At 44.6% G+C, this 15133-nt stretch overlaps 1 protein-coding gene and 1 long non-coding RNA gene across 2 annotated transcripts; both read left to right on the plus strand.

The window, feature by feature from the left end:
- The first annotated feature begins 800 nt into the window (after positions 1-800).
- lim2.2 (lens intrinsic membrane protein 2.2) lies at positions 801-6687 on the plus strand. Its single transcript, XM_048976987.1, has 5 exons — positions 801-1015; positions 2659-2898; positions 3068-3208; positions 4033-4167; positions 6002-6687. The coding sequence occupies exons 2-5, from the start codon at positions 2721-2723 to the stop codon at positions 6079-6081; spliced, it is 534 nt and encodes a 177-aa protein (XP_048832944.1). The 5' UTR covers positions 801-1015; positions 2659-2720; the 3' UTR covers positions 6082-6687.
- Positions 6688-8111: 1424 nt separating this feature from the next.
- LOC125709013 (uncharacterized) lies at positions 8112-13380 on the plus strand. Its single transcript, XR_007382573.1, has 3 exons — positions 8112-8270; positions 11516-11666; positions 12069-13380. It is a non-coding gene; the product is annotated as an uncharacterized LOC125709013 (long non-coding RNA).
- The last annotated feature ends 1753 nt before the right edge of the window (positions 13381-15133 follow it).

Genomic DNA, 15133 nt, shown 5'->3' on the forward strand with positions numbered 1-15133 from the left:
AGATTGTGCTTCCTTTGGTTAGTACAGTACGGACTTGGGCGGCGACTTGGAGATGTTTGGGGGACGCTGTGGGATAATGCACCGTTTGTGCGTTGTTTTGCCGTCTCTGTGACGTCACGTTACGTTTTGAGGATGCGTGGGCCTGGTGTTTTCTGGCTCTAAAATGGTGTCATTTTCGTTACACAGGATGGCAAGTACTGAACAACAAAGAGACGCAGCAAGCTTTGTGATTGGAGGACGTGTCGCTACGGTTTGTCCTTAAACAAAATTTTGGGTATGGCAGGAAGTGTTAGGGACCAACTGCTGACTTTTGCATTAATTCATCCTAGACATGAATTATTGACCAGTGTCACCTCCAAAGATGTTTAGCATCACACAGTAGAGAGTCCCACAACCATAGTGATTTGACTGTAAATGAGTGTTTTCTTAACAACTGTGCCATCAGGGTTGGCAGTGGCTGCTGTTTGGAGTGCAGAGATGCCGGTGTGCAGCCCGCAGATGTGTCTGGAATGGCAGGGATGATGATAATGGAATGACAGATGCGTCAGTGTCCCCCCCCCAGCCAGGGGCTCTGGCACAGCGCCCCAGTCAACAATAGGGGTCCTGTGATGCTGACCACTGCCAGTGCAAATCAGCGACTTTTTTATTTTTTTCCTTCCTCTCTCCCCTCGGGAATGAAGAGCGGGATGAGAGGCGAAGGAGATTGAGATGGGAGGACTCTGCCAGGGTAAACCAGGTCCGAGGAGCGAGTAGGGGGCCTTGGTTGGGGGAGGGGGGGCTGAGATGGTGAGGTATGTCGGGGGGAAGAGCTGCTGGCGTCCAAGGTGATGGGGTGGAATGAATAGGACAGCAGGGAGAGCCTCAGGGATTAGCATCCCTCACGTGTCGCCCTCGATCATTCCCCCCCCATTGTGACCAGAACAATAAGGGCATGGTGCGGGGAGCTTAAAAAGGATAGACAGAGCCAAGGACAGCCTTGGCGGCTGCGAGGAAGCGGCGGATCGGGGCAAAAGAGGTATTTCCTGACTTTTTTTTTACACGTGTGCAAGTCAGTCACAAAAGTAAATGCTGAAGGTCAGATTTAAAATGTTCTCAGTGCAAAAACACGTGATGCGTGGGCTGTAGGTCTCCTTCGCTGCTCACTCCAGCGTTTGTGTGAAAGTCAGCAAAAAGGCTAATATATATTTAGTTTAAATTTTATCTGCAATTGCTGGGTAAATCTCCTACTTAAATGATTACGGTAGACCAGGGTTTTGTATCGTAACAAACACTGGACTAGTTATAAAGCAAACTGAATATTTTAACAATACATTGCAAAATCTTTTAAACTATTTTTCCATGACTGGGTATTCTAATTTGCAAATGTCTTTCATGCTTTATTCTGGTTTATTTTCTGTTTTTAACAGCAGATCTTTCTCGTTTGATGAGTATAGTTTGAAAACATCTTTGTTATCCGTCTGGCTCATTTTGTTTTTCCTATCTGCTAGACAAGTAATAAAATTTTTGCAGTTTGTAGGCAGACCAGCTGCTTTGTTCTTTCAACCGATCAAAGCTTTGTGTTGATTCCTCTGATGGCTTCTTTCCATGGCATCGCTAATATCTGTGGGGTCCCACTGAAAATGCGTAAACATGCTTCCTGGAGTCATGTGCTCACTGCCATCCTAGCTGATGACATAGAGGCTACAAAAAGTTCACCATGGTTACAATTATGCAGTTATATCACATTATGGACATTAACTGTTATGAAATTTTATTGACATTAATTGTAATGAATGCTGGGGTTGAAAAGGATAACAGGTATTTAAAAGATTGATCGGGTCTGATCAGCTCTACATTGTATTTTGCGTATAAGATTGTGTGAAATTTGACTGAAAAGAAGTTGCTAAAATTCCCTCTGGATTGTCTTAATAAGGCCCTGTTAATAGAGATAATCTGGGGCCTCATTAAGACAATGGTCTAAACCAGTATGACATTTCTGGTGGAGAGAATGTGATACAGTGCCCTATAAGGTACCCTTACAGTGGTCTAAATGGCCCTATGGGTTCCCTTCCAGTGGAAAAGGGTGCCGTTATGAATTGCCCTTTGATGCCACCCCTACATGATTAAGTGTCAAAAAGGGTGCCCTTTCCGATAGAGCAAATGGGATGCAATGGTGTAAAGGGAACTCGTAAGTAGCCAAAAAAGCATGGTGAAGTGTCTGAATAGGTGCCCTTCTGTTGGACACAATGTGATGTGGTGCCATTTAAGGTGCAATTGGGTGAACCTGAGGTGCCCTCTGGGTGCAAGCAGGGTCTCTCTATGATCCCCTTCCAAGTGAGCAAACATAATGAAGTGCCCATGTAAAAGATATCTCTCATGCCTGCCCTTCCAGTGAAGAAAAAGATTCACTGCTCCAGTGTGAGATACAATTTCCCATACATGCAAGAACGACATTTCACAGTGTACAGCATATCATTGTACTACATGGGGCGCCACTGGCATGGATAGTACTGTAGAGGTTGCCTACTTAATTTGAGAGCTTGTCCACACTATATATAAATGTGAATATGCTAGCTTTCAGCATATGGTCTTGTGATCAGGTCTTCTCCCATAATCGGGATAGTCTAAGTGTACATCCGAATGGGAGGTCATTCTCTTCCCACATTTCTCCCTACTCAGGTCCTGCCCACTCTCTGGCTAACAGGTGCGGTGCTTTTAGGAGGACTCCTGGGGGCTCCTTGATGCTGTTCAATTTGGCAGGTGGGGGCACACTAAGTGGTGTGACCGCCCTTTTGCTACTAATCATCTCCACAGCGACGGACTATTGGATGCAATACCGTTACACTGGCAGCCCAGCAAATCAGGGGCTGTGGAGGTTCTGCATCAATTACAAGTGCCATGTCCACACCATCACTGTCGGTGAGTCTGACTGTCTTTCACCAACATGCCATCATGTACACCTTGCTTCCAAGATGGAGTAATCTGGTGCTTTCGGTTTTATTTCACTTCCACATTTAAATAACGTGAACGCGTTTATGGATTGGTATATTTTCCCGGGTGTGACGCGCCACCACGTGCCGACCCACAGGCTTCTGGGATGCGACGCGAACCTTCATGCTGCTGTCGATTCTGAGCTGCTTCGCTGGGGTGATCATGGGTCTAAGCGCCTTCTCCGATGGAACCAAGAACAAGCTAATGAGATCCGCTGGGATAGCTTTGCTGCTATCCAGTAAGTAGCCCAGGAACGGAAGTAGAATTACTAAGAGGAAATATTGCTAGACCTATAGAAACATGAAAATGAATCAGATCATAGAGAGACCCTGCTGGCAGAGACGGGTTTCACATACATTACTGGTTAAAATACTGACTAGGGCAGTGTTTCTCAAACCGGGTGCAGGGTCTCACAGACTATCTGGGAGGGAGTAAAAGTGGACCGTCGGGGGGGTCCCTGAGGACTGGGTTAGGAAATACTGGACTAGGGACAGCGCAGGTGCCATAAGAACATAAAAATACCAGAAGTTTACAAACGAGAGGAGGTCGTTTAGCCCACCAGGCTCATTTGGGGAGAATTCAACTAATAGCTTAAACTTGTTAAAATGTTATCTAGCTCTGATTTAAAGGAACCCAAGGTTTTAGCTTGCACTACACTAACAGGAAGACTTTTCCATACTCCAACTACATGCTGTATCTATGGTCACGAGTTCCTGTAGTTGAAGTAGTATTGAAATAATTATTTGGATGAACAGCATCCATACCTGTTAGAATCTTATATACTTAAGCTAAGTGGATGAAGCATGGTTGTGAAATGAAAAGCTGTAGACAGACACAAGTAACTGAGGCAGGACATAAACAGGGCTGTTTGTGTAAAGCAGGGGTGGCCGGTTTTGTCCGCAAAGGGCCAGTGTGCATGCAGGCTTTTGGGATAACCTTTCCAATTCGGGAGTTGCGGTGAAAGTCTGCATACATCACAGCCCCTTCTGGATAAGATCGCCCCCCCGTACAGATGGATGTTACTAACTAAAATATGAACTTACTCCCCCATTCCCTCCCTAGGTTTTCTTACCCTGTTTGCCCTGGCGATTTACACTGGGGTGACTGTTCAGTTCTTCGGAAAGCGCTACATTGACTGGAGTTTCTCCTGGTCCTACATCTTGGGCTGGGTGGCAGTCGTCCTGACTCTCACGGGAGGTAAACTGTTTATCTTCTGCCAGTTCTTTATAAGCCCAATGTATTCTACATGTACCTCCTCCCTCTGCCCTGACTCCACGCACCTTCCCCATTACCATGACTTCGAACCTGAGGGGGCGTATCAGTCACAGCTGACAGTGACCAGAGGCTAATTGCAGTTTATTAAAACTGCTGTTCTTGCACTGCGTGCTCTGCCCTGGGTATGCCGTGCCACTGCCCATTGCTGCACTTCCTGCTCTGCCCTGGGTATGCCGTGCCACTGCCCATTGCTGCACTTCGTGCTCTGCCCTGGGTATGCCGTGCCACTGCCCATTGCTGCACTTCCTGCTCTGCCCTGGGTATGCCGTGCCACTGCCCATTGCTGCACTGCGTGCTCTGCCCTGGGTATGCCGTGCCACTGCCCTTTGCTGCACTTCGTGCTCTGCCCTGGGTATGCCGTGCCACTGCCCATTGCTGCACTGCGTGCTCTGCCCTGGGTATGCCGTGCCACTGCCCTTTGCTGCACTTCGTGCTCTGCCCTGGGTATGCCGTGCCACTGCCCATTGCTGCACTGCGTGCTCTGCCCTGGGTATGCCGTGCCACTGCCCTTTGCTGCACTTCGTGCTCTGCCCTGGGTATGCCGTGCCACTGCCCTTTGCTGCACTTTGTGCTCTGCCCTGGGTATGCCGTGCCACTGCCCTTTGCTGCACTTTGTGCTCTGCCCTGGGTATGCCGTGCCACTGCCCATTGCTGCACTGCGTGCTCTGCCCTGGGTATGCCGTGCCACTGCCCATTGCTGCACTGCGTGCTCTGCCCTGGGTATGCCGTGCCACTGCCCTTTGCTGCACTTCGTGCTCTGCCCTGGGTATGCCGTGCCACTGCCCTTTGCTGCACTTTGTGCTCTGCCCTGGGTATGCCGTGCCACTGCCCTTTGCTGCACTGCGTGCTCTGCCCTGGGTATGCCGTGCCACTGCCCTTTGCTGCACTTTGTGCTCTGCCCTGGGTATGCCGTGCCACTGCCCTTTGCTGCACTTTGTGCTCTGCCCTGGGTATGCCGTGCCACTGCCCTTTGCTGCACTTTGTGCTCTGCCCTGGGTATGCCGTGCCACTGCCCTTTGCTGCACTTCGTGCTCTGCCCTGGGTATGCCGTGCCACTGCCCTTTGCTGCACTTCGTGCTCTGCCCTGGATATGCCGTGCCCATTGTCTTGCCTTGTTCCTGCGGCCTTGCTCTGTGCTGTTCTGCTCTTTGTCCTTGCCTCCCTGTTTGCTTAGTACTTGTGTTGTGCCTGGCTGCTGTAATGCTGCCGGTTTCAGTCTTGTCTTTGGCTTTCGTTTGAATTTTAGCTGCAGTTCCTGACTCCCTCACCGAAACATTAATACCTGCTTTTCTGGTTCTGGAATATTCCTGTGGGCAAAGGCAATATCACCAGGGAATCATTTCCTTAATATCTAGTATTGAATCATACTATGGCAAAATTGTCATTTGTTTATTGACTGAATTTATCAAGCTAAATAAGTATAGTTTGTCTTCTCTAGTGAATTTTTCAGTTAAATGTAATCTGAACCATCTCCAATAGCTCTAGATGCTGTAATCAAGGCTGTTATATCCATCCATCCATCCATCCATCCATCTTCCAACTGCTTGTCCTAGACAGGGTCACTTTTGGGCTTGGAGCCCATCCTAGCCAGCACCAGCCATGAGTCAGGAGTACATCCTGACGGGATACCAATCCATTACAGTTAAAATATTTTTATTTTAAAAAATTCTGTGAAAAAATACATCTTAATTTCTCATAAACCGAGGTCATCCTTGAGCATGTGACATGTGTGTTTTGTGTTACTTGCTTTTTGTAGGTGTGATCCAGATTTACACCTATCAGAAGAATACTGCTGAATCACCTGCTCCCAACATCCCAGACAGTGGGATACAGTAAAAAATAATTAAAGAAAAACACAACTGGGTTTGGAACCTGCAGAGGGAAACCCTACCTCCGCTCATATTTAACAGTATTATCAACACTGTTAAACGTCAGTTTTCTGGACACAGCAAATGATCTGTGTTTTTCATTTTTCCCCCTGTCTATCTCATTATCAAGTAGGTCCAAAGCTCTTAGGAGTAGTGCTTAGGAGCATGAACAGAAAACATGAAACGACATTAAGTCCAGACCTCTTGTATCGGCCATGTCCTCTGTTCGTATCCTCTGCTGCTTACAGATTATGTGCACACATTACATATCTTTCTGTAACACGTAGAAGCCTGTAACTTTCTTAGTTTCGTAGTTATCATATATTACTTTTCTAATGCATTACATATAATAAAATGCAAGCAATGATGCAGAATCTCCATGTTTTATGCAACATGACCACTACAAAAAGACTAATGTGAGGATTCACAGAGGACAATAAACGTACAGAAGAGAAAAAAGTTTTTTTTCCATGGATAAATTTAGCCAGGAGGTCTAAGTAAAATTTTTGTTTTGAAATTGAGACATGCCATATGCTGGATGCTATACATATAATGATAAAACAGTTTGAAATAATTTTTTTGCTGAGTGCTCATTAACTGGTAATCTTATTTACACACAGACTCATAACTTCATCAATGATGAGATTTAACAAATATCCTCCATCTATGGATCCATTATCCAAAATCCCCACACCCGGGTCAAGATCAGTGTCAACCTGGAAGCCCCCCCCCCCCCCCCAGGAAGCAGAGAGTGGGGGATATTTGCCAGTCATCACAGAGTACAAACGGGGACATACACACTATGGTGGGACTTGAATGAAGAACTCTTCACTGCAGTACGTATGACAATCTGAATTCATCAGAAAACCATGAGAAATACAACGAAACAACACACCCTTGCGTGAGGCCTCTGAGAAATCTAACCAAATTTTAAAGGTTCATTTAAAGACTTTGGAAATTAAGGCAAAAGATTCATTGAGACAATGTTCAGAACCTTGATGGGAAATCGCAGGGATCTATTCACAGTTTTTTTCCGATTGTCGTCAGCCCTAACCCTGATTTGGGCCCTTAAGGGTGAAACAACAGGCTGTGGAGAGTAGGAAATATGCTACTACAGCATGCTAAACTGTAGTTTCCCATCCTACGGGGGTCCAGACCTATCATAAAAACACATGTTGATGCCTGAAAATGCAATAACCCTAACTCTAGCCTTAGTTCGCTAACCCTAATTTGGGGTCTTAGGGTGATACATCACCTTGTTGGACAATAGAAAATATACTACTAAAGTATGCTAATCTGTAGTTTCCTATCCTACGGGGGACAAAACCAGTCATAAAAACCTATGTTGATGCCTGAAAATGACATATTTCTAGTGCAGGAACCTATCAAATGGGCACCATACTTACCAGGGATCTTCACCTCCGCCACTGCCGCCGTCTCTGCCTGGGATAGGTACATCCCCATCAAGGGAACCTGAAATTATAAAAGGAGGAAAAGGTTGGAATGTTGCCAGTGCACCCTGAGCATCAATGATGTACAATTGAACCTTTTATAAACCCTAACCAAACTCAGTGCCATTTAACTCTTTTCCTCTCTCCTCAACCAGGGGTGGGGGAGGGGCATGATGACCAAGGGGGAGGGAGGTGGACATCTTGCATCACATGACATGGTCACATGGTAATCACATATAGGGTTGCGATTGCGCTGGGGCTTGTTAATTTGCTCTGTAGAAGCACTGTTTCATGTGAAACGTCAGGACCTGTTGAGCATTGCAAAGCCATCATAAGACAGGTAGTTGATGGAGATTTTATGAGACAAAAAAAGTCTCTCATTTCGGTAATAAAAATTGTTTTTAGCAATAAAGTTTACAGTTTTGAATTCAGTTTGGGGATAGCTGAAAACTACTGCTGTAGTTGCTAAACCTCTCTGAGGAAAGCTGGGATATTTCAAGGAGTACAAGGACTGTATCACAGACTCATCCAGGAGATCCCTCAGTTTGTTTGCCAGAAAAACAGGAAGGACAACTAGGCCCAGAGAACAAGGCCCAAAGATGGGCCAATAGGCCTAGACACAACAAGTCCAGAAATGCCTTTTTGCTGGGGATGATTGGACTTCGTGGTGATCCTTCAGTGAACCCAAGACACCAGAACTAAAAAGGTGGGAACTGTTCTGATTGTTTTTGCCACCCATAGCTGATTTGATACTACTTCTTTATGGCTTTTTTCTAAACATAAGCATAGCCTCAGTTTGCTAACCCTAATTTAGGGCCTTAGGGTGATACATCAGGTTGTTGGACAGTAAATAGTATACTACTAAAGTATGATAATTTGGGGTTTCCTATCCTAGAGGGGAGCAGAACTGTCAAAAAACACATTTTGATGTCTGCCCTGCCACAGAATGCCCCCCCATGTCTAACTCTGGCTGGGAAAATCCCACATGCACCAGATACTCAGATTTACCCCTTATTTGTGCTGTATAAATTACTTTGGGCTGGGACATAAGGAAAAGATTATAGCCGGGGGGGGGGCATCTTAGAGCAGGCTGTTAGGGAGAAACAATAGGCTGTTGGAAAGTAGGAAATATGGGTTCCAGGTTGTTGGAAGGCATGAAATATGTTCCTATAGCATGCTAAACTGTGGTTTCCCATCCTATGGGTGCACAGACCTAAAACACGTTGATGCCTGAACATGCCAAAGCTTTTCTACATTTTAGACCTGTATCTATCCTCCCCACTGCCATATACTTCCATTATTAATATTCCACTTCAGAACTTAATTTTTTTTCATTTATTTCTTAACTTATTCTTAGATTCCACTGCCGTTTCTTCTGCACTGCTTTGTCCTGTATTGCACTGCCATTTATCCTGTACTCTTCTCTATTGTGCTCCTGTTTGCCCTCCACTGCCTTGTCCTGTTGTCCTACATGGTCTTATCCTGTTTTGTGCTGTTTTATTGTATTGCACTGCTGTTTCTCCTGCACCATCTTGTCTTGTATTGCACTGTTCCTTGTCCTGCACTGTCTTGTCCTGTATTGCACTGCTGTTTGTCGTTTCTCCCAATGCAGCCGTAGGATAAGAATTTTATTGCATTTCCTGGAATGTGTGACAATAAAACTTGAGGTGGGAGGTGTGACCAACACAGGACAGGGGAAACATGTAATGCTACCCCTGTGCTGCCCAAAAATTAGTTTAAAATGGTACTTCAAAGGAATTAAAACACATAAAACCCACTGTTCTGCACGCAATTGTGATCTCATAGTGTTGCAGATCTTTCTATAGAAGTCGGCTAGTAAATCGTTTAACAAATCTGCAGTTGCCTCATAGAATTAATTTACGAAGCTCTGTGTACATTTTCTGTAACTTGTTCCATATACTTTGTTAATCCAACACGTTATTTCAAAATCAATTACTGTTTTGCATGTCCTCACATGTCATTTTCTGTACTACCTACATATATTTCCGTGTGCATGATTACCACACAGTTGCCAAGAAAATGAAAGCATTTGGGTGAATGTAATAATGGGCAGGTCTGTTGTAGCTCAGACCCCGTATCCCCCTACTTTAGGTTTCTCCAGGTTTTCCACCCCTCCTCCCACTGTGTTCTTGATTTACCATTTCGTCCAGTAAATGTATAATTTACAGAAGATGGATGGATGGATGGACGATCGTGAGAAGCAACTCCCTGATTTTCACAACCTAATGTTGAAAGTATGATGCACAGGGCAGAAATCCAGAAGTTTCCAGTTTGGCAAGAATTAACACAAGAACATGAAGGAACATGCAGAATCACGTATGAACAATGCAGATGTGATGTCAGGCCATATGAGTCACATGATCAACGCGTCACATCATAAACAGAACCATTTGGAATCTCCCTGTGAAGGCATGCGAGTCATAACTCCTGTACATTAACGTGCTTACATGCAGTGTTCATTTTGACAGCGTATTTTAATTTACTTTTAGCCTTAGTTTTTTTTTTTAACAAAAATACTATTTAGTTTTAGTCATATTTGAATCATCTGAATTTTTTTTTTTTTTTAGTATTAGTGTAGTTTTATTTTGAAGATAATTACTGAATATCCATCCACCCATTTTCCAAACCGCTTATCCTATTGGGTCGCGGGGGGTCCGGAGCCTATCCCGGAAGCAATGGGCACGAGGCAGGGAACAACCCAGGATGGGGGGCCACCCCATCGCAGGGCACACTCACACACCATTCACTCACACATGCACACCTATGGGCAATTCAGCGACTCCAAGTAGCCTCAGCATGTTTTTGGACTGTGGGGGGAAACCGGAGTACCCGGAGGAAACCCCACGACGACATGGGGAGAACATGCAAACTCCACACACATGTGACCCAGGCGGAGACTCGAACCCGGGTCCCAGAGGTGTGAGGCAACAGTGCTAACCACTGCACCACCATGCCGCCCCTAATTACTGAATATTTAGTCAACTAAATCTAAGGAACAGATTTATTTATTTTCTTTTTCACTTCTCTGAAAATTTCACTGAATGTCCTGCTCTGTCTATCCTTTCTACAGATTCCTTCTAATCAGAGGCACACAGGCTTAGTCCCCTGAGCCATGCGCTCAGACATTATACTACAGTATACGGTATTTTGATGGTTGATCCCCCATAATATTTGCTGAGAATAGGGGTCGCCCTGCCAAATTTTTCATGATTTCTGCTTGCAGACATGGTTTATGTGCTAGTTAGACTGATATTATCCAATCATGCAGAAATTTCTAATTCATCTCTACCTGACAATTTCAGCTCAGTTTTATTTGTTGACGAAAACTGTCACATAATGTGAATAAAGTTATGCTCAAACCTCAGGAAGTAGAGTCACTGTTGCGTCTGTTTGACTGCCACTGTGATGGAGGAGGGATCCTCTGTGAGGATACCCAGAAACCTGAAAGCAAGGAACCTTTCTAAACTGCCCCAGTTAGTGTGCAGTGGCTTGTGGTCTGTGCTGTACTTCGACGTCTATTAGTTCATTTGTTTTGGAAGCTTATTATCCATGCACCACACTGCCATATTTCGGACATGATCCCTGTCTCGTCGTCTCTTGAGATGAGTTCTACCACGGTTATGTCATCCGCAAACTTTGTTGTTGGTGGTGTGGGTGGGGTTGCAGTCATGAGTGTAGAGGGTGTAGAGATGGGGGGGCTCAGTACACAGTCTGGCGGGGTGCTGGTGCTGAGTGTAAATGTGTAGGAGGTATATGGCCTAATCTAACCATCTGATGGTGATTTGTCAGGAAGTCCCTGATCCAGTGGCAGGTGGGTCTGGAGAGTCCTAGGTCTGAGAGATTTGTGACCAGTCTGTTGGGGATGACAGTGTTAAAGGCAGAGCTGAAGTCTACAAAGTGCATCCTCACAAAGCTCCACTGTTCCTCCAGGTGGGACAGTGCAGTGTGGAGCGCAGTGGCGAAGGCATCTTCTGTGGACCTGTTTGCTCTGAAGGCAAACTGCTGTGGGTCGAAGATGGCTGGGAGGCTGGCTTTAATGTACTGTTGGACTATCCTCTGAAAGCACTTCATGATGACCGGGGTGAGTGCAACAGGTCAGTAGTCATTGAGGCTGCTGACTGAAGGTTTCTTGGGTAGTGCGATTATTGTAGCAGTTTTCTTACCTTGTAAACAGTCTGTAGGGTTTGCAAACTACCTCAACGCTTTTGATGTAGCTAATTTTAGATTTATAATGGAATAATATAGATTTGCCATAAGATTTCTTGCATGGGAGTCTGAAAGCTTGAGTGTCACTGCAGTCGTGAGAGATGTGGCAACCCTGAGTCATGTCGAATCGCACTGCGTCACAATAGGGGTGAACTGTATTGTGTCACATTAGTAGTTGCTTCATTAGTATTTTTACTGTACGGATGACTGGCCACTGACTTGGGTGATATCAAATGTTTTAACCAAAGATATTTACTAAATCTAGTATTTTTGCCAGGTGTTGAACAGTCATCTCATCCATAATGTATCCTGCTTACAGAGACAGTGTTTATGGAAGATGACAGGACTCATTTAGTGTGCTGGCTGACAGCCCTGTCCTACAATCATGACAATGTGAACGTATGCAGATAAATGGCTTATGCAATTTGTATAACCCTTGTGACAATTCTGGGTTTAGGGATGATTATTTATTACATATCACCATTCAGTTGTACATTATACACTACTTCAAAAGTAATTCCTCCCATTCACTGTAGCAATTGCATCCATTTATGTTGGACAGCAGCCCAATACTAGATAAGGGGTTGGAAGATGGATAAATGGACATTTAATGCAGCAAAAATACAGATATGGCTGCAGCATAAAAGCCATCCATCTGCCTGTATAAGTTACGGTTGTCAGGGAGGACTGGAGGCTGTGCCAGGCATCACAGGACACATGGCGAGGTGTGACAGAGCCTACCAGTCCACTGGATTTACTGGTGTAAAAATGTTTTCATCAGGGACAATGACAAGTGGAGATAATTTCCATGTTTTTAAAGGCACCATTATGGGAGAACAAACACCTCCATGTGTTAAACTCAGTAATTGTCATTCATACAGTGCATTAGTAACAAGGGTTAAAGAGGTTGTCTTAGTTTGCTTTCACTCCAGCAGGATAACTTCTTGGACCTGAGGCCGAGGGGGGCTGTAGTTTCCATTTTATGCACAGTAATAGTGCTGGGGTGCCTCGTTATATTTACCACTTAAAATGACTGTAGGATATTTAACCTATTTAACAATGATGGATGGTACTGCTAGTGCATGATTAATTGATTATATTAGATTTTGTTGGGGTTGTCATTCAGTCTGGGGGGCTAACTGGTTATTTAAGGGAACAGACTCATTTCCAGTGCTGGGGGAAAACTGGCAATCTGGCATCCTGGGCATTTTCCCAGTGGGTTGATCGGTATGCAAAATATTGAAAATTATATTTCCCCTTTGGCGAAATTCACCGTGGGGGATCCCAGAGTCCAGGGTTGATTTCTAATCCCAGTCCAGTGCCATAACTCCAGTGCACTATTTACCAAAGCAGTCTTAGTTTTATTTTTGCTTATCTTGTCCTAGTCCACTCGAGTATTTGTATTTATTTTTCATTAATTCATTCCGTTAAATTCACTATTAAGGTGGGTGCGGTTGTCACACACTACAATATGCGGAGTTCACGGATAACGGTGCGACCCGGGCAGAGGATGACCTGCAGGCCGCAGCTGTTTTTCCTGGCTTCCGAAATCATTAAATGCTCACGAAAATCCCTTGAATAATCACAAATGTAACTGCTACTTCGATACAGGTATGCAAAAATGTACCTTGCAAAAAAAGATTCAGAATTTCTGTTTAAAAAAAGAATTTATGCAAAAATACTTTGGTATTTTTAGTTTGCTTTCTTCGGTTAGATTTTTTTTTTAGTGGCTTTATGGTAAAGTTTGTGGAGATGACCAGGTGTTTGCCCACAAATATATTTTCTTAAATAAAAATACACCGATTTCTGAATTTTTTTTTTTTAAAGTAAGTCTTCTATTGTAGCTTTCAATGGACATGAAAATAATCAGCTCCGCTGAGAACATTCCACAGAATAATTGCCCAGGACTGCTCCAGACAGATCATGCTTGCATAAGACATCTCATTTCTTGTTTTTCTGGTTTTTCAGCTTGCATAGACTATATTAATACACTAATGTTATTGTTTGGCTGCCAGGTGATGATAGTAGTGATACATCCTTCCTGAAGCCTTTGATAGAAAAAAAGTATGGCTGCCATGAAGACCTCAGCAATATTTCATCCATCTAATCCCAGAACATCTCCCGGTGGAGGAACAGTGGCCAGGATGCGCCTCTGGTCCGTCCTGCAGCTGGACGTAGAATCCTGTCTTTCTGCTGGTTCCACTTTTTCCAAGGGACTGTCCGCCAACAATCCCAGGGATACTCTTCGTAACACCTGAAGCACCTATTTCATTTCCTCACCCCTAACATAACTATACGAAACACACTTGGGGAATGACACCTTACACACTTACAGCACACCACGCCCACTTTCTTCTGCTACTAGCATGCCGATACATCATGGGCTGTCCAACTTCTGTCCTTCCATAACCAGAAGCTACCTTTCAGTCACAAGTATCACACAGAACACCAGCCTTGACTTTCTTCTCGACTTGCACAACCCTCTTCAAGTGTCAAATAATTGTAATGTTAATGTGTCCATCCATCCATCCATCCATTTTCCAAACCGCTTATCCTACTGGGTCACAGGGGGTCTGGAGCCTATCCCGGAAGCAATGGGCACGAGGCAGGGAACAACCCAGGATGGGGGGCCAGCCCATCGCAGGGCACACTCACACACCATTCACGCACACATTCACGCACACATGCACACCTACAGGCAATTTAGCAAATCCAATTAACCTCAGCATGTTTTTAGACTGTGGGGGGAAAACCGGAGTGTGTCCATCTATGACATCAGTAAAATATGGAGCGCCACAGTTTGGTTCTTGGTCCTTCATTATATTCTCTCTTCATGCTGCCATTAGGTAACATAATGAGAAAACACAATGTTAATTATTAGTCCTATGCCAACGACACCCAAATGTACATTTCAGTTACGGATGTTACTGGACTGAATCTGCTTTCTGGATTTGAAACAGATAAGGGCCATATGTGGGTCATATTTATGTTGAATGTCACCAATCTGGCATGTATCTGCACCAGAGTCATACTTTAATTCAGATCTGGCGCAAATCGGGGCAGTGAGTTGCATGGTGGGCTAAGTCTTTCTGCCTGTGATCAGAAGACTCAAGGACTGATCTTGCATAACTGTCATGTCACCACATCTATTGTCACTTTAGCCAATTGCTTTAACGAAGTAAAGACCTGAATGGCTGAAAACCATTTTATCACTAAATGCTCAGAAAACCAACTTTCTGTTTGGAGGCAGGTCTGTGGATAGGAATGCAATAATTTCCACATTCCAGTCCAATGGGATGAAGTTTGCCCCCAGCAGCTCAGCCTGACACCTAGAGGTCACCT

The sequence above is a fragment of the Brienomyrus brachyistius genome, chromosome 15 (genome assembly GCF_023856365.1).
Source record: "Brienomyrus brachyistius isolate T26 chromosome 15, BBRACH_0.4, whole genome shotgun sequence".
NCBI lineage: Eukaryota > Metazoa > Chordata > Actinopteri > Osteoglossiformes > Mormyridae > Brienomyrus > Brienomyrus brachyistius.